The sequence below is a fragment of the Elephas maximus genome, chromosome 20, assembly GCF_024166365.1.
Source record: "Elephas maximus indicus isolate mEleMax1 chromosome 20, mEleMax1 primary haplotype, whole genome shotgun sequence".
Lineage (NCBI taxonomy): Eukaryota > Metazoa > Chordata > Mammalia > Proboscidea > Elephantidae > Elephas > Elephas maximus.
Window position 1 is genome coordinate 56,292,668 of NC_064838.1, and position 24,057 is coordinate 56,316,724.

The 24,057-nt window shown below is 55.4% G+C and overlaps 1 protein-coding gene across 4 annotated transcripts in view; it reads right to left on the reverse strand.

The window, feature by feature from the left end:
• Positions 1–1,897: 1,897 nt before the first annotated feature.
• POC1A (POC1 centriolar protein A) overlaps positions 1,898–24,057 on the reverse strand; it is a 79,681-nt gene continuing 57,521 nt past the window's right edge. For 3 of the 4 annotated variants that reach the window (XM_049862867.1, XM_049862863.1, XM_049862865.1), the window contains 2 exons: positions 19,765–19,908; positions 6,083–7,364 (listed from right to left, as the gene is read on the reverse strand). In XM_049862867.1, coding sequence (XP_049718824.1) covers positions 7,074–7,364; positions 19,765–19,908 — 435 coding nt within the window. In that variant the 3' untranslated portion in view covers positions 6,083–7,073. Of the gene's footprint in view, positions 2,896–6,082; positions 7,365–19,764; positions 19,909–24,057 lie in introns of those variants that run through there. The other variant, XM_049862864.1, reaches the window with a different exon arrangement.

The window sequence follows — 24,057 nt, forward strand, 5'->3', positions numbered from 1 at the left end:
CAGACTAGTAGGGAGCAGAGAACTTGGCAGTAGGCTCCAGAGACCCCTGACTCCACTGCTCCCAGTAGAGCCCTGCTGTCCCAGGGATGTCAGGAAGCCTCTGGAGAGCTGGGTGGCTGGGACGACACAGGCTTTTGAGGCCCACTAACAGCCTGTCAGGGGCTCCTGGGGAGAGGTGACCCAGGGCTTGCCAGGGGGTGGGGGGAGCAGAGGAAGAGGGTTCGGGGTTGGTTGCAACTGCTTTGTCCTGGGGGCTGCCTGGTTCAGTCATCCAGGCCCACCTAGCTGGTGCCCCTCAGCTCCTGGAAGTGCAGGTTCATTCCTGGAACCCTGAGAATTTAATAAATGGTAGGTGGGAGAGAACAATTTAAATGAGACACCTATTCTCTCTGTCATGTGTTAGGAAAATTAGGGCATGGAGGGCATTGTGAGAATTGCTGCTGAGATGCATCTCCTAACCCCAAGCCCCTAGCCTCACCTCGTCTTCTAATAAAAAAACAGAGAAAGGCCTGCAATTTGGTGTTCTGGGAGCTCGGTTACCAAAATCCAAAGCGAGGGGGAGATGAGGGCTGAGAACTGTTTGCATTTCCAGAAGGGCTGTTTTTGTAGCCCAAACCACAGGGGAGCCACGGGAAAGGCTGGCAGGGTGTCACTCATGGAGATGCCACAAGAAAAGCCCCGCCATGTAGCCCTCAACCCCGATAGGCACACACGTGGGTGGGCCCTGATGGTGGCCCTGTCTGCCAAGCTACCTGGAGCCCACCCTCCCCCTGCTGGGAGGCCCTGCACCCACTCCTGCCTGCCTCCATCCCAGACAGTCATGCCAGCTCAGGGTCCTGGTGTGTCTTCAGAGGTCAGGGGCGAGAAGCTGAGTCTAGATGGGCCAGGAACCCCCGTTTCCCACCCCCAGCAGCAACCTGGGCCCCCAGATCCTCATTCAGAGCAGTGTGGTGTCTGGGTCAGGCCCCACATTAGCTAGAACTCGTTTTGGAAGAACTTTGCTCAAAATGAGAACCACCGCCCCTTGTAGCTCTCCCCTGGGCATGGTGATACCCACTGACCCCCAGGCTTGGAGATCTCTGTAAAAGACAAGTCCAGCTCCCCAAGAACCACCTTTCCCCCAGATTCCAGGTCTGGCTGGTGGCTCTGTGCACTGAGACCACAGGTGTCCAGGCTGGTGTGTGAGAGCAGAAACTACCTGGAGGGCCCGGCCCAGCCACTCTAGTCAAGCCCTCCCTGGCTGCTCCCCCCTGCCTATGTCTGGAGAGCCCAGGTCGGGTTAGGCCCAACGCTGACATTTCCAGGCTGTCCCAGGACACACTGGCATCATTCTATAAGAAAAGGCATGCATGGTTGGGGGTAAGTACCCTCCTGACAGTCTGCAATCTGATAACTGTACCCGGAGAAGTGGAACTTCCATTGACAATACACAACCAGGGGACAAATAACACACCACCCATTCCCAGACCACTCCCCAAGATCCTGAATGGGCCCTCAAATGCAGAGAGAGGTGGATTTCAGAAAGATTGCGAAATTCAAAAACGAACACAAGGACTGCAGCATCCCTGGTCTGGCCTGTGAGCAAGAACTGCCGCACAACACCATGGAGACCTTGCTGAGGACCTGCCCCAACATAGCACTGAAGGCTGAAGGCACAGAGGACCCCAGATGCACAGAACACCCTTGCCCGGGCTTTCCCAGCACAGATGCAGAGGGCGGCTCCTAGGGAAGCCCTCATGAGCAAATGGAAATGGGGGTTTCTGGGGCTCCAGATCCCAGTGGAAGAGCCAGTTGGGGCCAGCAGGCGGGAGGCGGATCATACACAGGGGCTCCAGCTGCCCTTGCTCCCCCAACACTCTGAACGGCTACAAACAACGGTATCCTGGCCCTCAGAGGTGAACCCCACAGGGCCCTCCCAAGTTGCTATTTTTATTATTCCTTTACAGGCTGGGGATGGAAAGACTTAGTAGGTCTCACCAACAACAAGCCAAGTCAACTTTAATTCTCAGTCTGTGCCCTCACATGTGCAAGGAGAAGCCCCCAGGCCACAGTGCACCTGCGTGGACGGCAGCCCCCATGCCACAGTGAACCTATGTGGAGAGCAGGCCCCAGTTCACAGTGCACTGGCATGGAACAGGGGAGCCCCCCAGGCCACAGTGCACCCACGTGGAGAGCAGCCCCCCAGTCCACCCACGTGAGGAGGAGCCCCCAGGCCATGGCGTACCACGTGGAGCAGAGAAGCCCCCAGGCCACAGCGCGCCCACGAGGAGCAGAGGAGCCCCACGCTACAATGCACCCGCGTGGAGAGCAGCTCCCAGGCCACGGTGCACCCTCGTGGAGAAGAGCCCCCAGGCTACGGTGCACCTACCGGGGGCGGAGCCCCCAGGCCACGGTGCACAATCCCGGCTTAGGTGGGTCCACTCTGGGCCTTTTCTCAGATTTAGAGAAAACCGTTCCTGGGAGTATGGCTGAGAAGGTGGAAAACCCACCAGGGAGGTGAGCGAGAAGCAAGGCAGCTGGGCTACCACCTCCAGAAGGGGGACTGAACTCAATCCTCAGGCTCCCAGGAGCAAACGTGGTCTTGGCAGCCAGGCTGTAAACATCCTTTTCACACATGCAGGCCCCTCCCATGGGGGCCCTCCACTTGGATGGGGGGACCTGCATAAGCCCTGGGGCTTGGGTAGGGTTGTGATTCCCACAGAGCTGAGTCCCCTTTATTTATTCACCCAAGTCCCACTACAAATCCCTGGCCTGCCACCCCGCAAATTGACCGAGTTCTTGATTCTGCTCCTTTGATCACGGTGTCTTTCTCTGCATGATTAACTGCTGGTTCTCCAGACACTGCTTCAGCTTATCTTCCGTCAGTGTCAAACGCTGCTCCAGGATGGAGACTGTCTACAAAATAAATGGCGGGTTAGGGTTAGTCGGGGGTGGAGGGGGTGGTGCCAGGCTACCCTGGGGATCCCCTCTGGCCAGTCCCTGCTTGGCAGCCTGAGCCACTGCCCAAATGCCAGGTGCCAGCTCTTCCTGCCCAGGGGTCTGCCTGGCTCCTTGTCTGTGGTGTCTGTAGGGACAGCCCTTGCTACCATCTTGACTCCTCCTGGCTCTGGATGGCTGGTCTCTGGCATTTGTGGCCAGGGGCAGGACGTGGGAAAGGAAAAGAGACCGCAGGTTCCACAGTCCTGGTTGTCCCCTAAGACAACCAAGGGCCTGGAGTCTCCAGACGTGGTGGTCTGCCAATCAGACTGTGGTGTTCTACAACAGAATCAGGTTCCCCCTTTGGGCCAGGCCCTGTTCATAAACAATTGCATCAAAACCTGTGGGAGCAAGCACCCATTTCAGAGGTGAGAAAAAGTCATCCCAAATGAAGGGGTTCCACCTGGGTCCTGCCCATGACTCAGGCATGTCACCTCTACACCTGCAGGGACCCTTAGGCTGGCAGGAGACAAAGGCTGGGAGGTGAGTGCAGAGAGGCCCACTGACTGTGGGCTAAGCTAAGAGGTCACGGACAAGTGACGATTTCATGTCTGAGTGCGTTCTCTCTGCATGTGGGAGGAAGACCCTAGCTCATGGCAGTCCTGAGGACTGAGTAAGGGGCCCCATACTGGCCGTGCTGACTGTGCTGGTCGCCATGTTGCCTTTCCAAGGCTGAGCCCTGCTCTCCCCTCCACTCCCCCATTCTCACATGATGGCTGGCCCGGGGACAGGGTGCCTGGCCTGCTGAATGTCCCAGCCACTGGGGGCCCCATGTGCCTCATGGGCCAAGGCGTACTGCAGACATGGCTCCCAGATGAGGCTCTGAAAATTGACCAAACTTGTTTGGCTTTGGACAGGGTATCGGCAGAGGGGCAGAGGTGCCTCACGCCCATCCTCCCAGAGAGGCCCGCCCACTGCCCTTGGGCACTCCCACTACAGGCCTGACCCCAATCACATGCCCACCCACGCTGGCCACTATGATGAATGGGCTCTCATCTCATGGCCTTCCTCCAGGACTGACGTCGGTCTACGGCATCAGAAGCGGCCGGATGAAGGGACCAAACTCTATTAATTTCAACCACTGGACTATGGGATTTCCCAAGAGGTACGCCACTTCCCACAGGCTCCGTGAAGGCTCTGGGCCTTGGCCCAGTGGGAAAAAAAAACTTTCCTTTCATACGTTTAATAAAACATTGAAACTTTTTGGGAGGGAATTTCCCCCTAAGACTGCTATAAATCCCACAGCATCCAACACGGATGTCAGCGGCTCAGGGAGGTCGCTCCGCCTGGCAGCCGGCCCGTTCTAAATGAGCTGGCTGGGGCTTCCACGGCACCAAACTCCATGTCACAGGACAGCGCCTGGAGCAGTTGCTGCCCTCAGAATACGAACTGCACCGAGAGGCAGAGCTGGCCGAAAGAGACCATCACATTTCCCCACTGCCGGCCGGCCAGCAAGGGAGCGTGGTCTCCAGCTTGTAAAAGTGGCAGCGGAAACAGCCCCCGGCTGGCCTGGAGCAGCGTTCCTGGAAGTTTCCACTGGCTGCTGTGAAACTCACACCAAGCCAAGCTCCAAAATCATTTTTCATCCAGGCTTTTTCCGATGGCCTCAGACTCAAGGCCACAGTGAAGCCAAGTCTGCTGCTTTCCCTCTTCTGCCCCCTCCCCCACCTTTTTTTAACTCAATTTCCAAACGTGAAGGCAGTGGTCTCAGAACACATTGGACAAGGTGTGTGCATGGCCACAGGCATCCCCAGCCCCCGCCGGCCTTCAGCTAACCTGGGTCTCTGGGGCCAAGGGGGGCCTCAGCCGGCCAAGGCCAACATCAACACCTACTGGTGCTGCCCGCATCTCACACATTTCACGAGGCCTACGGTTAGTTCCGTGGGGGGTGAGGGTGTACTTCAGCTCAATAGGAACGGGGCTGCTTGCTGACATTAAACTTCTCTGAACAGAAAAGCAATGCCTATCTCACAATCAGCTGCTGAATGGAGGGTGCTGGCCCAGCTGGGGGGTCTCATACCTCTAGAGCTTTGAGGGTACACTTCATAGCATATTATGGGCAAACAGGCTTTCAAAAAGAGCCCACCACCCCTCAAACCTACATCTCCTCTCCCCACTGCTCTCCAGCTTCTTCCCCTCCCAGTCAAACTTCTGGAAGAGTCACCTATGTGCTTGGTCTCCGCTTCCCCATCGCCTTGCCCCCAAGCCTGCCCTGCCAAGGTGCTGGGTGGTGGTCACCACCCAAGATAAATCCACCAGGCACTGCCCAGTCACATCTGATCCACCCCACCCCTCAATGACTGTGGAGCAGGGAGAAAAGGATTGTTTGTGCAGACAGGGTTGGGTAGTTGTTACAGAGTCACTATGGCCCACAAAGCCTAGAATATTTACTATTTAAGAAAAGATTTACTGATTCTGCCCCAGACTTTTTCTTCACTCACTGAGCATCTCCTGAGCCAACCTGTGCCTGGCCCAGGGTGACCACGGCGCAGGCAGACACAGCCAGGCCGCACAGAATGCACTGGTTTGAGGAAGCAAATGCTAAGCCATCGCAGACTAGGGGAGTGAGCAAGAATGGAGGGGTCTGGCCTGCCTGGGGGCCAGGGGAATGGGCTGAGGAAGTAAGGAACAAGTGAGAGCCGAGGCAGAGTTCATCAGGCAAGAGGGGCAGGAAGAGCATCGAGCCAAAGGAACAGTGTGCACGAAGGTTCTGAGGTAAGAGGGAAAAGGCCGGTGTGCCGGAGCAAGGAGAGGCAGGAGACAGGCCAGGTCATGCAGGCCATGCTAGGCAGCTTCACCTTCACCCTTAGAGCAGTGGGGAACTGCTGGGGGATCCTAGGCCAAGGGGGGATGATACCTCTCTGGCTGCTACACGGGGTCAGTGTGGGGAGCAGCTGTGTGGCTGTGGGGAGGCGAGATGAAGGCAAGAGAGAATGAGAAAGAACTGTGAAAGAGTGGAGGGAGAAAGGTGAATAAAATGAGAGACATCCACAAGGTAGGAACCAACACCCACCACGTGGTGGGTCAGATAGAGGGCATGAGAGAGGAAGAGACACTCCCCAAGCTGAGAACACAGGACCAGAACCGATCCTTCGTGAGGGGCAGGGGACAGGTTTGGGACTGGAGAGGTGGAGTCCTGTCCTCTGAGACACCTGAGAGGTCAGCTAGATGGGGTGGTCTGGGCTGAGGCTAATCTCTGGGAAGAAGTCTGGCCAGCAGCAGGACTCTCTTGCATTTCTGAATTCACCCTCACCACTGAGGGCAGCAAAGGGGGCAGCAGGAACACGGGGCGGGCAGTGAAGTTACAGCCCCCTGGATACTAGAGAGGAGAAGCCGGTACAGGCGAGCTTAGGGCCCAGCCTAGGCTCAGATGAAGCTGGTGAGGCCCACTGCAAGCAACTGGAGTGGCGCAGCCCCTCAGCGCCCTGCCAGGCAATCCAGTAGAGTTGGTGGGAGGCCAAAACCAAGTGTGTGGTGAGAAGCCCACTTGGGCTGCTTCCAGCAGCTGGACAGCGGGTCTAGGAGCTGGGGCCTGGGGTGGGGCTTCCAGCCTGACTCATCTGCCCAAGCTCTCCAGGGAAAGTCCTCCCAGGAGAGGCCGAACAATGGCGTTTTATGTGAAGCATCATTTTCCTGCTCAGGGGAGAGAAACTGTTGTGATCTGCCTCTTACTGGGGCAACAGTAACAGGGTGCATGTGTCTTCTCTCACTCACAGTTCAAGACGTGTAAGACGTTTCATGCAACACCCTGAAGGGCCTTCTGAGTATGGTACAAAAATAACAAATTTTAAAGTAGCAGCCTTTTATTTTTAGTTCCCTAAGAATTAAAGTGGTGCACAAAGCAGTTGCACCCAAATGCCAGTTCTCGGCGACACGTCTGGCGCCCAGGCCCCCAACTCCAAGTGGGAGGGGAACATACCACTGGGGACATTTGACAAACAGCCCTCCCCTCTATACCTCACGGCCTCAGATGCCCCTTTTCTCTACTGTCATCCAGCAATTAGGGATCCACCAGATGCTGGCTGCAGCCCCGTGGGCTCCAGGATCCGAACAGTGCTGAGTCCAGCTGCCACACCGCCCCCTACACCCTCCAATATCTAAACTGGCCATGCGGGTGCCCTGCACAAGATGGGGCCTGGGTTTGTATCTCTGCCGGCCCTCTTTAAGTGGCTGACCTCATGTCTTCTGACATGTATGCCAGGGAGTCTGGCATCTGGGGGCCCTGTAGGAGGCTGTAAGTGGGTATCCAGTGCATGACTCCCCAGCTGGCAAGCGGCAGTGTGGCTGGGACGCGACACTCCCATGGGCTCTGCACGGCCCAGGGAAGGGCTCTCTGTGCGTCGCAGGGGCGAGGCGAGCCCAGTGCTCCCAGGACAGAAGGAATCACCCTGCAGAAAGTAGGAGGATGGCAGAATGAGGGCAGGTTCGACTTCCCATGAGTGACATGCAGCCCTTCCGGCCACATTCTCTGCTCCCCTCCACTCTCTCCCCGACGCCCTCCTCTGGCTATAAGGGCCTCACCTTTGTCCCTCCTTTCTCCTGTTTCCCAACCCCCTCCCAGCCTTCCCACTTCTTCATGGGTTGGTGCTCTCTGCTTTCAGCCTTGCTGGCTTCTTTTCTCCCTGGCCTGGCTTCCCCTTGAGAAGGGCTCGTCCTGCATTTTTCCTCAGCTCTTTCCCCCCAGTTCTCATTTCAGGCCTCTTTTTCATTTCCTTCCAGCAGCTGTGCCACCTCCCAGAGCCACTGAGCTACTACCTTTGCTGACAGCCTCTCTCATGTATCCCACGTGCAAATGTAGCAGGAGAGTTGGAGCTGTAACTTCTCCAAAACCACCCAGCCAGGTGGTGGGGCACAGTACCTGAGTGGCTACGGACATCCACCAACATCGTTCATCCCACCCACCTGCCACGTGCACACCACATGCAGCAGACAAGAGACACACAGCCCTGGCCCGTGGAGTATGGCTGCAGTACCAATCCTGTCCGGGCCAGCTTTTGGCAAATCTGCTCTGCCATAACTAACAGTGAATGGTATTTTGGAGGGAGAAAGAAAGACGGGAGATGAGCCCCCTCTATCTGTATTTCTCAGCTAGCTGGCTAGTTCCTTAGGAGACATGTCCCCATTGCACCCGCAATCCTGGCCAGCTCTGGGGTGGCCCTGTTTCCCAGCAGCCCCTGCCCAGGGCACTGTTCACCTCTACTCTCCTGCTCAGGCAGAGCCCAAGGTGGTTAGTGGTATTGCTGTCTATGGTCTAGGCTCCCTCCTGGGCCTCCTCGGTGAGACTGAAGACAGGCGGGCTGCAGGGGTGCCTGGCCAGACAGAGACAGACTGATGGAAAGAGGTAGAGAGCTGACATATAGCTGTGTGCCACACCAAGAAAGCATTACAGAGCACCAAGCACTCTGCTGGGCAGGGGCACAGTGGCAAGGGGAGCAACTTCAGCCTGGATTGGCAGTCTAGCTGGGAAGCCAGGAGACTAGGGCAGCAGTGTCTGAATGGGGCAAAACAGGGCATGGGGCAAGAGGGCTGAAATGGTTGGGGCAGGGAAGGTGCCAGGCAGCGGAAGCCCATACGAAGGAATCTCTCAGAGTTGCTGTAAGGATTATTACTCCTATTAACAGCTAATATTTATATAGCACTTGCTCTGTGCCAGGCTGGGCACAGGGATACACCGTGGTCAACATGACGTTCCCAGCCCTTGCCCTCCTGGGGGCCATGGCCAAGCTCTGGGCTGTGAGTGAACCTAGGGCACAAATGGGACTTGAGGAGACCTCAAGGAAAGCAGCTGTGGTCAGGCCTGGGAGGGTCTGAGCCATCAGGACACGTGGTGGTCTGGCTGCTTCGTAAAGCTCTCCAGTGATGGAAAGTTCCTTTTAATCATTTCCAGGCTGGTGGTTGATTTGGGCTCCCCGAGGCGGTCTCTCCCTGGAGGGACTGGGGCTCTCCAGTCCTTCTCCCCCAGTACAGGAGCTAGACATGACGGGGTCCTCCAGTTGCTCTGGGTATCAGAAAGAGCGAAAGGCTGCCAGTCACACCACTGAGGGCACTCATGCCAGGCCATGGGAAATGTCTCGGGTTGGCCATTGGCTCAATGGCCCTGGTCTCAGCTGCACTGCAAAGAATTTCTAACTTTCTTTTGGTTTCATTGCAAAGATGGAAAATGTGGAATTAATCTCCCCTGTAGTGTGGTTTTGACTTGGAATCTAAAGATCTGAAACAGATGCAATAAAAGGGGAATCTCTTTGCTGTGGGGTCTTGTGAGCTATCAAAACAAAGCAGAGCTGCTGGGCCCGTCGCCCACCCCCAGCTCTGCCTCGTCTTCTGCCAGCTCCATCTTTGTCTCTTAGCATATGTCTGTGTGTGTGTGCACACAGAACCCTGACAAGACTGCTTTGCTGATGGTGCCCTGGCCAGCCTGTCACTGTGAGTCAGGGGTGACTGTAGGCTAGAGAGGCCAGCCCAGTTCCCTAGGGCAGGGGCTCCTAGTCTGAGCCCAGCCCCTCCCACAACCCAAAGCTCTGCCTCCTGGCCCCAGCCACTGCCCAATGCCTAATGGTCTGCAGCCTTCAGGGGAAGTAAATGCCGGCCCTCAAGTGGCCTGCTGACAACCGTCAGTCTGAATACTAATGCCACAAGGACGGGGGTTTTGGCTTTTTTTTTTTTTGCTCACTACTCTATCCCCAGTCCCAGGCACAGCATCTGGCATACAGTAGGTGCACACTGACTGCTGGCTTGACAAATGCCCACCCTGAGCACCACGGGGATGCAGGAACACAGGTTTGGTGCTTGCCAGCTCGGCCAGGTCCCTGAAGCCAAAGGGCAGCCCTTCCTTCTGGGGATGAGACTGCTAGTGAGGAACCCTCACCCCAACTTGGGACTGGGACCCTTCAGCTTGAGGGAATGGGGAGGGGGGGAGGTGAGCAGGCAGGAGGGGTCAGTCCCTGCCAGCTGGCCTTGGGAGAGAGGAAGCCTCCGGGCTTCAGGAGGAAGGGGTGGGCAAAGTGGGGGTGGGAGTCAAGGAAGCAACCTGTTCCTTCCCTTCCCGCCTCAGGCCTGATCTGATGATGATTAAAAGCTTCGAGGCCACACTTCTGAGGGGAAGCTGTAGAGATTCCCAGCTATACTGACATCTGACATGCTAACTCACTCAGCATCACACAAATATAAGCTCATCCACAAAAAACCAGATTTCTAAAGCAATTCCTCCCAACCTCTCTGGGCTCAGAAAGGTCTTTTTAACCACCCCCTCCCCCACAGTCAGTGCAAACAACACAAAATGAGCTTTAGGTCCCTCGAGTCTGCGGGTCCGTGTTTCTGTTTCAGATTATCTCAGGGATATAGGATTTCTCTGACATTACTGCCTTCCCCAGCCCCGGCCCCTACTGAGGATTAGTTCTCTTCAGGAAGTGCATGAAACGCTATTTGCTATTGGTGGGTTAGCCACAGGATTAAGGAATCTTGGCTAATTTACCTTTCTCATGGCTTTATATCAACTCCTTTTAAATAAACACAGGCTTTTCCATATCACTGCTTTCCCCCAAAGGAGAAGTTATAGAAAGCAGGTCCGTTCTTCACCACCCTGGGATGCTCCTGGGACCGCAGGGCACTGTCCCCACAGGAGGGAGGACCTGTGCAAATGACGGCCCACCACTTGGCCCACACGGGGCTCAAGCACATCTCTTCGCCAGCCCCGTGCAGGCCACCAGGGGAGCCGAGTATTGACAGGGACGGGCCCCAAGGAGGGAGCGCCAGTCACTGCCTGGTCACCGACTGCTGTATTCTGACTCCAGGGTGAGTTCAAGTGGGACCGAGAGTGAGACGCAAACCTTGGCCTTGGCCACCTTTCACATCTCATTCCTCCAGAGGCTAACTTCCAACAATCCATATAAACTATTAACTCACCAAGACCAGATGAAACACTACTGTCCCAAGCCAGAGAAACTGCTCAGTAGCTTGTCAGGGGCCTGGAGACCCTCAGTACAGCCTGGCAAGTCAGACTGTGGTTCCTGCCCTACAGGACCACCTCGGGCAGGGGGAAGCACATGGGCCACCAGGGGTAGAGTCTCAAAGGCCTCCCCCTGCCCCGCGAATTTTCACTGATTCACAGTGGGAGAACCTGGCCCTTCACCCGGGCCGCTTTCTGTAGTCAACAGCCGGGCCCAGATCAGAGTGGAGGGTACAGAACTGCTCCCTCAAATCTCGTGCCCTGCTGAGTTCAAAGACTCTTTCTGCTTTCTCCCCTCTCCTCCACCTAGCCATGACTACTATGGGTGCAGTGAGGAGGCCTGCATCAGGGCCCCCTACAGAGCAAGGCGAGGGAAGCGGCAGGCCCACCTGTAGCCTTCTCTGCCCTACTGTGACCGAGCTTCGTTGAGGAGAACGTGTCAGTGTCCTGGCGTGGCTTAATCTCAGGTCCACGGGAGCTCCAGAATACCAGCTCACAGATCCCCTTCTTGTGCCCTGTGCTCCCCTTCCTTGACTGGCCTTGGTTCCCCAGAGGAGCAAAGTACCTGGCATTCCCTCTTCCCTTCTCTCAGAGCAAGCCCAGGGTCAGCGCTGACAAGATGTGCCTGTACAGGGCCTCGCTCCCTTACACCACCCCCACCCCACCCTCTCTCCAGGCCCGCATGGAGCCTTACGGGAGAAATCTCATACTACTGTGAACATTCCCAGGCCCCAGAGCTAACCACATCCATTGCTGAGCCCATCTGGCTCAAGGCCTTCGATCTGCAGCTCCTTTGGGGAGGGGGTGCTTTTTGCCATAATTGTAGACTGGACAGAAAATGGAAAAAATGAGTTTTCTACCAGACCCACATGAGCTGCCATCTGGCCACCCCCTACCCCATGAAATAAACACGAGCTCACTCAGCCCGGCTGTGTGCCACGTGGGGAGGCCTGGGCATCAGCCCTGACATGGTACTCAGGGAAGACACAGCCTCCTCGACCCCTGCACTTGCAAAGCCAGAGCAGCCTGTGGGCACAATGCCAAAAAATAAACAGCGGGACTGAGGAAGGCCAGGGGCCCATGTGGATGTTCTTCCCCAGGCCGTTTTGAAACCCTGTGGGCTAGAAAAAAAAGAACAAATTACATCCCTAGCACAGACCAGAGAGTGTCTTCAAGCCCTTATGCCCCAGGAAGCAGACTCTTTACAGAGAAAAACAAGCCTCTTGTCTCCAAACTCCAAGTAGTGGGATCTCAGGCCCTCCTAAACTCTACTTTGGCCAAAAGGCAGCCCTTGAACGTCCATAAAGAGGATACTGGCTCAATCCACCCTAGAAGAGATGTGAAAACAGGAGCTGGAGGTGCTGATGTGGAGACAAACACCCCCCACAGCACTCCCTGTGTGTGAGTGCGTCCATGCGCCACCAGGACGGTTGTCCACCATGCAAGCAGTGACTACTGGAGGGGGTGCAGGGACACTTCTACTCCACACATTCCCAACAATGTTGGTCTGGGGCAACTGGAAAGACCCCGCTTCTGAGGAAAGGACATAACTGTTTTAAAAATCTGGAGTCCATTTCCACAAACAATAGCCAGGAGAAGGACACCAAGAGCCCCTCAGAGTGGTCAGGCAGCTCAGTGATGTCAGGGCCCAGTGTTTCCACCTTCCCTGCTCACCTGAGCGGCCCGCCAGATGGGGAACTGCCAGGACCACTGTGTGTGGGGGTTTCTTAGAAGTGAATGAGCCATCCTCTGTAACTCCCCAAAGCAAACAGGCAAACATCCTTGGCCCGCTGAGTTAGGTCAGCAGCGTTACAATGTCGTGGACATTTAACAAACGCAAACGTCAGAGACCCAAACCAGCAGGGCTTGGGGGGCCCGCTCCCTGCCTGCTTCCACTGCATGTGCTTTCAAGTCTGGCGCCCAGCGGCCTCCGTGAGTCACAGGAACCTGAACGTGACATCACAGCATTGCTGTGGCCAGCCTGCAGCACTGGGTGCCATACCAAAATAGTCAGGGCAGTAATTCCATGGCTCGAGATTTTTAAAAAGCTGCAAGATGTGAAACTGGAGTCAAAAATAACCGTGCTGTGGGTTTCTGAGGCAAAACCGCCAAGCCGCTTGTTGGGCCCATGCCTGGACCCTCACAGCAGCCTCCCCAGCCCCAGGGTTACTGTTCTCATCCCCGTGCTCCCCCGACTCCCCTTCACTCGAGGCAGACCCAGGGCCTCAGCAACATCCAGACATCACTGGAACCTCCTGTCACTCAAGAGGGCAGCCGAGAACTGTGTGGCAGCCCTCCCGGCCTCTGAGAGTCCATTAAGGAAATGAAGGGAGCCAATGTGGGAGGTGAGCTCATGTCAGGAATGCTATTTGTGGAAAACAGCCTCTCCCTGCCTACTGGTTAGCTTTCCCAGTGTCTGTGAAAAGGACGCTATGTCGCTGATCCCTACAAGAACACAAGTCAGGGCCTATGTGTGAACAGAGGTGAGTGCCCATCACCAAGCAGGGTCCACCCTGCAGTCCCTCAGGTATGGTCAAGAGGGGAGAGGCCTGGCCCCTGCTGGATGTGAGGGGTGACCAGGAAGGAAGGCCCCAGTCCCACCCGAGATGCTGACCTCTGCTGCCCACACCTATAGGATAAATGGAGATGGGGAGTACCTTAAATCTCTACTTTATAGATGAGGAAACCAAGGCTTGTCCAGATCCATGCAAATCCTATGAGGCAAAGCTGGGCCACAGCACCTGGGTAGGGGCTTTTCCTGGACCTTGCAGGCCTCTAGGCTGAGCCAACTTTCTCAGTCAGTGACTTCTGGGGCAGCCCTGGGACAGACACATGCTTTCTCCAGAGCAGGAAGGGCTGGGGAGGGGATCTCGGGACAAGCTCACAGTAGAACCGCTGCACCTCGAGGGATGGATGTGAGCTCTCTGCGGACTCATGAGAGGAGGAGGCAGGCGCACCACTGCACACTCGTGACCTTGGCCACATTCAAAACCAAACACACCGCCGTCGAGTTGATTGTGACTTGCAGCAACCCTATGGGATAGAGTACAACTGCCCCATAGGGCTTCCAAGACTGTAAACTTTACAGAAGCAGGCTGCCACATCTTCCTCCCAAGGGATGGCTGTTGGATTTGAATGGCTAACCTTTTGGTTAACAGCCAAGCACTTAACCACTGCGCCACCAGGACTCCTTTCGGCCCTGTTAGCGCCTGAGAATATCCAGGACGGGTTTTGTGGAGCAAAAAGCCCCCCAAAGAAAAACCTAAATTTCATGGTTAGAAAATTCATTTCCCCAAAAAACCATTATGTTAACTCAATGTAAAGAATGGCCATCACTAGAAGTACACATTTTTGACGAGCTTCAATCCTGGCCTCCGGTGTCTGGGCCCAGGTTCCAGGCTCTGATCCAACAGATCTTATCTTCCATGACCCAACCCTGTTCCTCACAGCACCAGTAAGCTCCTTCTCCTTGGGACCTGGGGAAAGGCCCCTTATTTCTCTCCCCCTCATAGGGTCACTATGAGTCGGAATCAACTCGATGGCAAAGGGTTTTTTTTTTTTTTTTCCATCTCTGCTGCTGGCATAGAGGTTAAGAGCTATGGCCACTAACCAAAAGGTCGGCAGTTTCAACCCACCAGCTGCTCCCTGGAAACCCTATGGCATCACTATGAGTCGGAATTGACTTGATAGCAACGGGCTTGGTTTGGCTTCACATCTCTGCTAAGAGATCCATTAGAGTCTCGCAGCAGCTCAAACGCATTCCTGAGACGCAAGTGCAGCAGTTAGGGCCCTGTGACATGCCCACTCCTGCCTCCCACGTCCCGGGACTCAAGTGCAGCAGTTAGGGCCCTGTGACATGCCCACTCCTGCCTCCCACGTCCCGGGACTCAAGTGCAGCAGTTAGGGCCCTGTGACATGCTCACTCCTGCCTTCCACGTCCCGGGACTCAAGTGCAGCAGTTAGGGCCCTGTGACATGCCCACTCCCGCCTCCCACATCCTGGGACTCAAGTGCAGCAGTTAGAGCCCTGTGGCATGCCCCCCGCCTCCCATGTCCCAGGACTTTCCCACACTGCCCTTGGACAATACCTGACTTGATGCTGTGCTTCACAAAACAGCTAGCCCCCATCTAGCACACCCAGTTAACAGAGAGCTCCATGCCCACCACTTCAGGGGGTCCCACAACAGTGCCCAGAGGGGATGAGTCAGGCCCTACAGATCCCAGTCTACAAGGGAGGGAACAGGTCCTGGGGAGCAACATCACACGCCCAAGGTCCCCAGTCAGTGAAGGGTGGAGTTGGCCCTCAGACTCAGGGGTCAGAGGTGCTCAGGCTAATGGGCAGGGGGCTCACTGGGCTGAACAGAGCAGTTCCAAAACCTAAGGGAAACTTTTGCTCTCCACAGCCTGGTCGGGACATGTGAGGCCAAACACACCGCAGTTGGTCAAAACCTGGTGTCCAGCTGGGATCACGGTCCTGAGGGGCTCAGAGGAGAACTAGTGAAGCCCCAAAGAGCAACCTCACAGAAGGAAGGAAGGGGTCTCTTCCACCCAAAGAAGGGCCAGGGCAAAGGGTGCTCTCTGGCTGGGTGACCTCCAGGGTCTGGCCACTGGGATCTGTGATCATAAAGCAAGAACCTCTGGCCCTAACTTTCAAGAAGGTCAAATTTGGTTAGCAGAAGACATCATCTAACGGAAGCATCACTAACTACATCAAAACTGCTGAGCAAGGGAGGAAGCTGGGGACCTCAGGCCCACAGTGCACTGAGATCAGGATCACCTGGCACCCTGGAGAAGCCCCAGGCTGGGTGGCCCTGGGCTGGTCTAGGTACAACAAGCTATTATTAACAGCCTCTCAGCACCTGGCATGATGCTGGCTGCTGGGCACCAGGTGGGAAGACAAAATGAAGGCTGCAAGCCTGAATAAACCTCAGGAGGACGGTGTAGTTACGATGAGGGCGTGCTCCTCACACTGAGGACTTTCTATCTAAAACACCATCACCGCGGAGGCCGCATCTGCTCGAGAGGGCACCTCCAGGCTGGAGACAGGGCAGAGGGCAGTGTGCCTCTGAGGGTCACCTCCAAATTCTACCTTCCCCATGTAAATACACCTTTGAAAAATAATTCACACCTTTTGTAACAGATCATTCCTATCAAGTAGTAAAATCCCAATTCAGGAATTAGCTGACTGGGTTTCAGGTGCTGCACGAGCCCCAATGCAGTCTGCTTTGCCCTCTTAATCTGGGAGGCTCCTGGCCTGGGAGGACTAGGGGACGAGCCCACCTGCTCCGGGAGGCCGGAAGCCTGGCAAAGTCCCAAGTGCTCCTGCTCCTCTCGGCACCCCTCATCCTCCTTCCTGTGCTGAAGTTTGGCTTCAAGGCAGATGCAAAGCCTGGGCAGCTGCAGAAGCTATGACAGAAGCCTAGCTCCCAGCCTCTCTGGAGTCCTGCCCCTCAGCACAGGATAGGCCCCAACTCTGCCCTGCTTAGTGTCCCTACCGGATGAAGCCCAAGTGCCTAGGCCTCCACCGCAGGTCCGGCACGCTCACCCTGCCCAGGCTTTGTGACCATGCACCAGAGGCCCCGCAGCCTCCTGGACCTGGCATGCTGGGCTCCCGCCTGGCATGTGGGTCCCAGCTGCCCGCTCCTCCTGGGAGCCTTGGCTCTGACAGCAGCAGAGTCTGTCCTGGGGGAAGGACTGGCCTCACACAAGGCCCCCACATGGGATGGGTCAGTGACGGAGTATGCTTGGAGGGGACGGAGGAATTGCTCTTCTGTGCAGAAAAGGGCCTAGTTTATATGAGGTGGTGGTGGGAAATTGGGGGAGAGGGCTATTTCTGATGCTGTCGTGCAGATCAGCGACAGCATGTGACACTGCTGGGCACCAGTCAATGAACTCCACCTGGGATGACTCACTCAGTCCTCACAAGAGGCCTACCAAGTGGGTTCCAGATTGGGACCCTGAGGCACAGACAGGTTCAGTGACTTGTCCATGACCACCTAGCCAGGAAGCGGTAAAGCCGAGATTTGTACCTAGACAAGGTCGGAGCCACTCCTCTCCTCAGTTCTTGACTTCTGGGCATGTACGTGGGTCCTCAGCCTCCAGACTAGTAAAGCCGAGATTTTTGTACCTAGACAAGGTCGGAGCCACTCCTCTCCTCAGTTCTTGACTTCTGGGCATGTACGTGGGTCCTCAGCCCCCAGACTAGTACCAAACGGGCCACAAACATCCACAGAGGAGGCCTCACCACATTCGGTCACACTCAGCCTGTTGAGCAGGGAGACGGGCTCTGAGGACTGCAAACCTTTGTAAATGGGGTGCCCTGCTCATGTCATCCAGGGGCTGGCGGCTCTGCTACTCCCCCAGCAAACACCCCTGGCCACTGCCCACTACAGTCCCTGTGGTTCTTCCCTGGAAGGATGATCTTTAGGACGGAGGCCTGAAGGACCTGGAAGGGAGAGTTTCTTTCTCAGAGGCCACTTTGAAGTGGATGTCCTTGTTGGGGAGGAAGGGGCAATGAGGCAGGGGTGGGGTGGAGACTCTGAAGCACTTCAGAGCAGAAGCACTTCAGGACCAGGCAAATGGTAAAGAATGTTTGCTGAGGGGGCAGCACCGGAGGCAATGTCCACAGGTCAAGGAGGGAGCCTGCTGAGCAACCCGCATGGGAAGGAAGGATGGTGGTGGTGGCCTGTCTCTAGGCTCCAGGAGAGGGCTGGGTCAGCCTGGACCATCCAGGGAGGGGGCTGTTGTGGGCCAATCCCAAGAGGAAGGGCTGGGGGAGACCTTTTCCAACCCCCTGGTGGAGACAGGTCAGGCTGTGGCGGGAACACCTCAGCCAGAGCCCCAACTCCAGGAGAGGAAGGCAGGCCAGGAAGATAAGTGACCACCACACCCAAGGATGGCATGGCCAGACACAGCTCCACCTTGGGCAGCTCTGAGAAGAGTGTGTACTCAGGCCTCAATGAAGGTGTCATCTGTGGAATCCAAGTTTCCTCAGAACATATTGAATCTACCAGGAACCCTGTGGCATCCAGGGGCCCAAAGACACTGTCAGTTTTGCAAAACAGGAGACTGGTTGATGTGTTTGACATCTGGGCAGGGGTGGATGCTGTTTGGACTTGGCAAAGGGGCTAAGTGGTGTGAGGTAGGACAAGAGTGCCAGGGAGATACCCAGACAAGTTCATAGGGCCAACCACAGGCCAACTTAGAGAGTCTTCACTCTTTCTTTGTGATACAAATTGCTTGCAAAGTTACTACCATACTCCTAACTGCTAACACATAGCAAAACCTTCCATGCACACCCCTAAAACAGTGACAGAAACTGTTTCTAGTTTTACACTCCTCTGGATCCATTAAAGCTATTTTTACCATCGTCTCAGACTCAATTTCCAATTTTATCCTATAAAGTTCTAATTGATTCCACTTCCCCTGATCTCTCACTTGACAAGGCTGTGAAGAACATTAGGCAGGCTCTGCAGCTTCTCACAGGGCTGGAAGCCTTTGCATGTTCCTCCCATCTCTCTCCTACCACATGCCTTCTTCTGAAAGATTACCTGGCTTTCACAAATGTCTGGACACACTCTATAAACCACAATCCTCCAGACACCAATACCTCGCTTTTCCCCTCAAATATGTTTCCCTGACTGGGTCCAATGTGCACAGTCCCATCTGGGCCACTGTGACGTGCTGTAGACGACATGGCACAATAGGGATGACCTTTCCTCACTCAGGGTGAGAGCCGAGGTGAGGAAAGGTGCCGCCACTTTAGCTCCGTTTGACTAGGACATCAAAGGTCCTTTGTGCCCTTGTGTAGTCCAAATGGGGACCGCGCTCCCTTACTGCTGCGCCTGCACTAGCACCTCCCTCCTTCCTCGAGGGCTGCATGTGCTCCTCCCATGGCCTTGCGAAGTACAGGAGCTGGCACAGGAGCGGGGGTGGCAGCTTGACACCAAGAGCCAAGGAGAGAAGGGGTCTGAGGAACCCAGGTTGTTTTGAGGACCGCTACAGAAATGCTCCATTGGCATTTTTGTAGCGTTTTACATCCTGACTTGGTCCCCCATCCCTTAGGTACCACACTCCAGCCACCCCTAGCTTCACACGTTCCCTGGATGTACCTGTGGCCCCTCCAGACCTGTAGGCAGGTTGCTCCCTCTGCCAGGAGCACTCTCCCGCCCCAGGGTGAGACCCCTGCTGGGCAAGCCCCTAGTCCCAGCTGTTCACTTCTCATCAGTGTGCATGCATTTTGCTCTAACTGAAACTGCTGTTACAGGTCTGCGTTACAAGCTGCCAGACCATAAGCCCCAGAGGGCAGGGCCCACATCCACCTCCTGCTGAGGCTGCTCGTGCCACAGCTAACATTTCCTGAGCAGCTGCTACCTGGGGCTGGGCACAGGCCAGACACTTTACACAGATTCACCTCCCTTAATCCTCACCACAAACGTGACGCCCACAGCCACCCACACATCACACAGAGGCTGGGCACTCAGAGGACAAGGAACAGTGCCAGCTTCAATCCCAAGCCGGGGTCTAGGCTGCCTGGCCTTGTCGCTCACAGCTCCCTGACGTGTTCCTGGAGTGCCGATCCAGCCACCCAGCAAAGACTGGGATGAATGGACAGAGAGGCAGAGTCTTCCTCAGAGCTCTGTGGGGACCAGCATAGGTGATTCCTAGGCACTTGGGTGGCTGAGAACCAGGATCCAGGGGCAGGCACAGCTATTTCATTAACTTGGGCTGGAGAAGAGGTTCATTATAATTATGCTTTTAAAAAATCCAGCACCTGCTAGCAAACTTCAAATGGTCCAAATGCCAGGCAAGTGCAGACACTGGGGTGACGCCACCATGGCCTACCTGGGTGAGGACGTCCAATTGGCCCACAATGTGCTCAAGTGTGCTGGTCAGCGTCTGGGGCACGCTGATGGGCTCTGGGGGCTGGCTCTGCAGCGACTCCTGGCTCCTGCCTCTGCTGGATGGGATGGGGAAGTCCACTTCTGGCTATTTCAAAAGAGACAAAGAAAAAAGACAGCCCCTTAGCCCTCATTCAGTGCTAGAGGAAACACTGAGTGAGAAATAGCCCCTCCAAAGAATGAAATGGAAAACCAGCAGAAAACTTGAAAAAACAAGTTTCAGCATCAGTGAGACAGCAATGTGGTGGGTGCTCTCAGCAGCTCTCAGAGACCCTCAGGCTGGCCTGGCTGGGCAGCAGGATTGTCTCCCGACCCTTCAGGCAGGCCCCACCCTCCGGCTGGCATATTGGTGAGCCCAGAGACACTGAAGCCCTCACCTGCCCTGAAGTTCCCTCTCCTCCTGGGTAGCTCAACTTTACTTCCCCATCTCCCAGCATGGGGCTTTCCCAGGTTGCGCTAAAGCCTCCCCAAGGACCCGTCAGCTGTGGATTGACTGGGGCCATGTTCTGACCCTGCGTGGCCCAGGCCCCCTGGGAAAACAAGGATTTCTGTGAGTGTCCTGGCCAGACAGCTGGCAAGAATCAGTCTACAGGACAGGCTCACCCAGGGAAGCTTCAGTCTTAACTCCAGGAATGGTAGGGGCTTGGAGCTGGTGCCTAAGGTCCTTCAGCCCTCAAATGCAGACCCTCTTCCTAGGGCAGTGATTTCCAGTCTAGCACTTGCCCCCGTCGGCCACCATTTCAAGCCCAGAAAGGCTTCTCCTGACCTAGGAAGAGCCATGTACATGTTCAGCAGGGTGGAATTCTAGAGCCACTGGGTTTCCTGACACAAAGCCAGGAAGTGCCCCAGGTCTGGTCTCGAAACCTGCAATTCCTCTGTGGACTTGCTCCCTGTGGGAAGGACATTCCCTGTGGTGGCTCACACCCTTGGCTAGCCAATGTCTCAGTAATCCATAAATACAGCCACACTAGGGGCTCAGGGTTTCAAACAACGACTTCACTAATGGACATTCCAAATGTCACCACATCACTCCTTGCTTTGCCAGGCCTCCAGGCCTCTCTGCTGCCTTTGGGAGGAAATCCAAGCCCCTTGGATGGGGGCAAGGCACCCTGGCCTGGCACTTCTGTACACAGCCCCCTCCTGCCTCTGCACCCTCACGCCCAGCTTGCGAGGCCCTCTCCACCGGGGATGCCCTCCCACTGGGGGATGCCCTCACCACCTCTCCTTTCCCCACTCCAAGCATCCCATCTTCCCCTGTCTTCGCAGGCCCAACTCCCATCAGGAGCCCCCTCTCCGTGCTCCTGCAGCACCTGGGCCTGCCCCATCCCCGCCCTGTTCCTTTGGTCACTACACCTCTGGGGCCAGGATACATGAGTGGAGTGAACACAGGCCAGCCTGCCCACCAGGCCTACCACCCTTTCATGTGCATCTGTGTGTCTCTTCCTCCTGCCTGCACTCATCACTCCCCCACTCCGGACCCAGGCCATCACTGGTCTCAACGTGTACCAGCTACCCATGCATCATGGAACTAGGCTAAACCATTCATCTCCCCCCCGCCCAAAGTCAGGGCCAGGGGAGTGTGGTGGGTATGACTGGCACCGCTGCCATGGCGCCATAGTCACTCTGTACAACCTCAGCCCACCAGGCCTCCAGGAATCCGTGTGCTTCAGATCTCAGGGCCCACCCAGAAGTCCATCCCAAGAGGGGATATTTCAAAAGCCCCACCACGGCACCAGCCTGGCCAGGGTGGCCTTCACCCCACCACAGTGACCCCAAGCCCAGGCAGTCCTGTCGGGAGCCACAGCAGAGGGCAGCAATGAAGAGCAATGGTTCACCGCTTAATTGGCTCTGAACCGGGAGCCAGACCAGCCCCGGCTGAACGCGGAGCCCTACCGCCGACCAGCTAGGCAGTCGGGGAAGACGCTTCCTACATCTGTGAAACAGGGTGATGAGTTAGCCTGTCCTTCAAAGAGCTGTGGGAGGTGCTCGTCTGAAGTCACCACCAGGCCTTTCTTGAGAAGCACTTACAGTCCTTCGTCTACTCCTTCTGAAGACGACCCCCTTCCAGACACACATGCTCCTCCCCTGGCCAAAGTCCCCTTTGCTCCCCCAAGAAAGGCCACCAGGTGGAGGGTGGGGGCCAGGCAGCCCCCCGCCCCCGTAGCCGGCATCCTCTGGGAGTGGGCTAGCTGGGTGCTTCCTGGGAAGGAGGGAACGGAAATTCTGAGTGCTTCTGCAGAATGGCCCAGAAACTGAGTGCTGAGCTGAGTCTCTGGAAGCACGGGCAGTGGGGTGCAGTGGGGTGAGCACCATGGAGTTTAACAACAGAAACCCTCTTGCTGAGACAGCTCCAAGGAAGTGCTGACGAGACGGCAGCCACGGTGCTCCGGGCCAGCCGGAGAGGCGGCCTTTGTAAGAGAGGCTGCAGGACTGGCGCTGCTTTCCCACCTGCACTGCGCCTTCACAGCTGCAAGGGGCTGAGCTGAAATCTCCTAACGACAGAAACTGCGGCTCGGACTAGGAGTGACCATCTGAGGGTGCCAAGCCACGAGCCCCGGCTTCGCTCACAAGTCCAGGGTCCTGCTGTGCCCTGGGCTGCTCCTCTGGCCACTTTCACTAGGACACGCCTTTACCTGACTCCTTGCCAACTCTCACTGGCAGACAATGCAGCATTTAACACATCACCAGTCCAGCATGTCAGGGTGACAATCACTGCTGTTTACTTGCCACCCACTATGTGCCAGGGTTCTACACGTCACCTCATTTAATCCTTACAATGGATTTTCGCAGTAAGGTTACTTCGCAGTAACCTCATTTTTCAGAAGGGAAAACAGAGGTTCAGAAAGGTTAAGCAAATCGCCCTCAGTCACCCAGCAAACACAGCTCTTTCCAACATCAGGCAGCCTCTGGCAGGAGACGTCTGCTGCAGTTTTGCTTCCATGTGTGCACAGCTCCTGTCCTGCACCCCGAGAGGGGCTCCCAGCTCCTAGTCTAACATTCATGGCCTCACTTCCCCCACCCCCACCCCCAACTCGGTATGCCTGCCCAACCCAGAGCTTAGTACCGGGCAGGCCCTCCTCAAACACTCGATGCCTCAAAGAACCAAGCCCGCCACGGTGAAATTCCTTCCCAATGTCTGCACCGCACCCCACAGCACGCAGCCACTCACCTGCACTCCAGCACTCTGGAGATGTGGCATTTCCCTGAGAGCTGGGCAAATAAATGATAAAGCACAGGTAAGAAAGAGGCAGGCAAGAGGTGAGGAGAGACGCATGTACCAGGGCAGTGAGTAATGTCAGTGGTAGAATAAGCTGGGCAGTGTTTAAGGGAAAAAAAACCAAACATAGTGCTTTGTCTTTTCAGCGTCAAAGGGTATCAAAGACTTTGCCTGGTGTTTGGTTCTCAGTTAGATATATCGTTAGTAAAATCCCCATAAAGATTAACCCCTCCACACACATACAGACTGACACTAAGTCGACAGCTTTTCACTTTTGCCAAATATAAACATCTTAACATCAAAATATCTCAACGTCAAAGGAGGAAAGCAGAGATTTGCACCCCAATGTTTACTGCAATACTATTCACGATAGCCAAAAGGTGGAAACAACCTAAATGCCCACCAGCAGATGAATGGATAAACAAAATGGGGTACATACATACAATAGAATACTACTCGGCCAGTAGGAGAAATGAAGTCTTGATACAAGCTACAGTATGGATGGAGCTTGAAGGTATTATGCTGAGAGAAATAAACCAATCATAAAAGGACAAATATTGTATGATCTCACTATATAAAAACAAGAAAAGGCAAATGAATACAGAACAAATTTTATTAGTGGTTGCCAGGGTCGGGAGGGAGGGGAAAGGGGGGAGGGTCAATGGTGATGGAAAAATCACATTAGGGGTAGAGAGGTCCAGATGATTACTGTAACTGCTGTCAGTAAGTTGTAGACCTGTAAAAAGTTGAGTTGGCAAAACCTGTGTGATATATTTACAACAATGACAAAAAAAAAGGGTAGCTGCTGAGATTGCTTATGTACAACCAAATACCTCATGGGATTTGGTTCCTTGGTTTGGAGGTTTAGGGTCATGGTTTCATGGAACATCCCAATTACGTGGTCTAACAACATGTTTAGTTCTTCTGCTCTACCTCCTAGTTCGCTGTATAATGTCTGGGGTCTTAAAAGTTCACAAACGGCCATCCAAGGCACAATTGGTCTCTACTCACCTGGAGCAA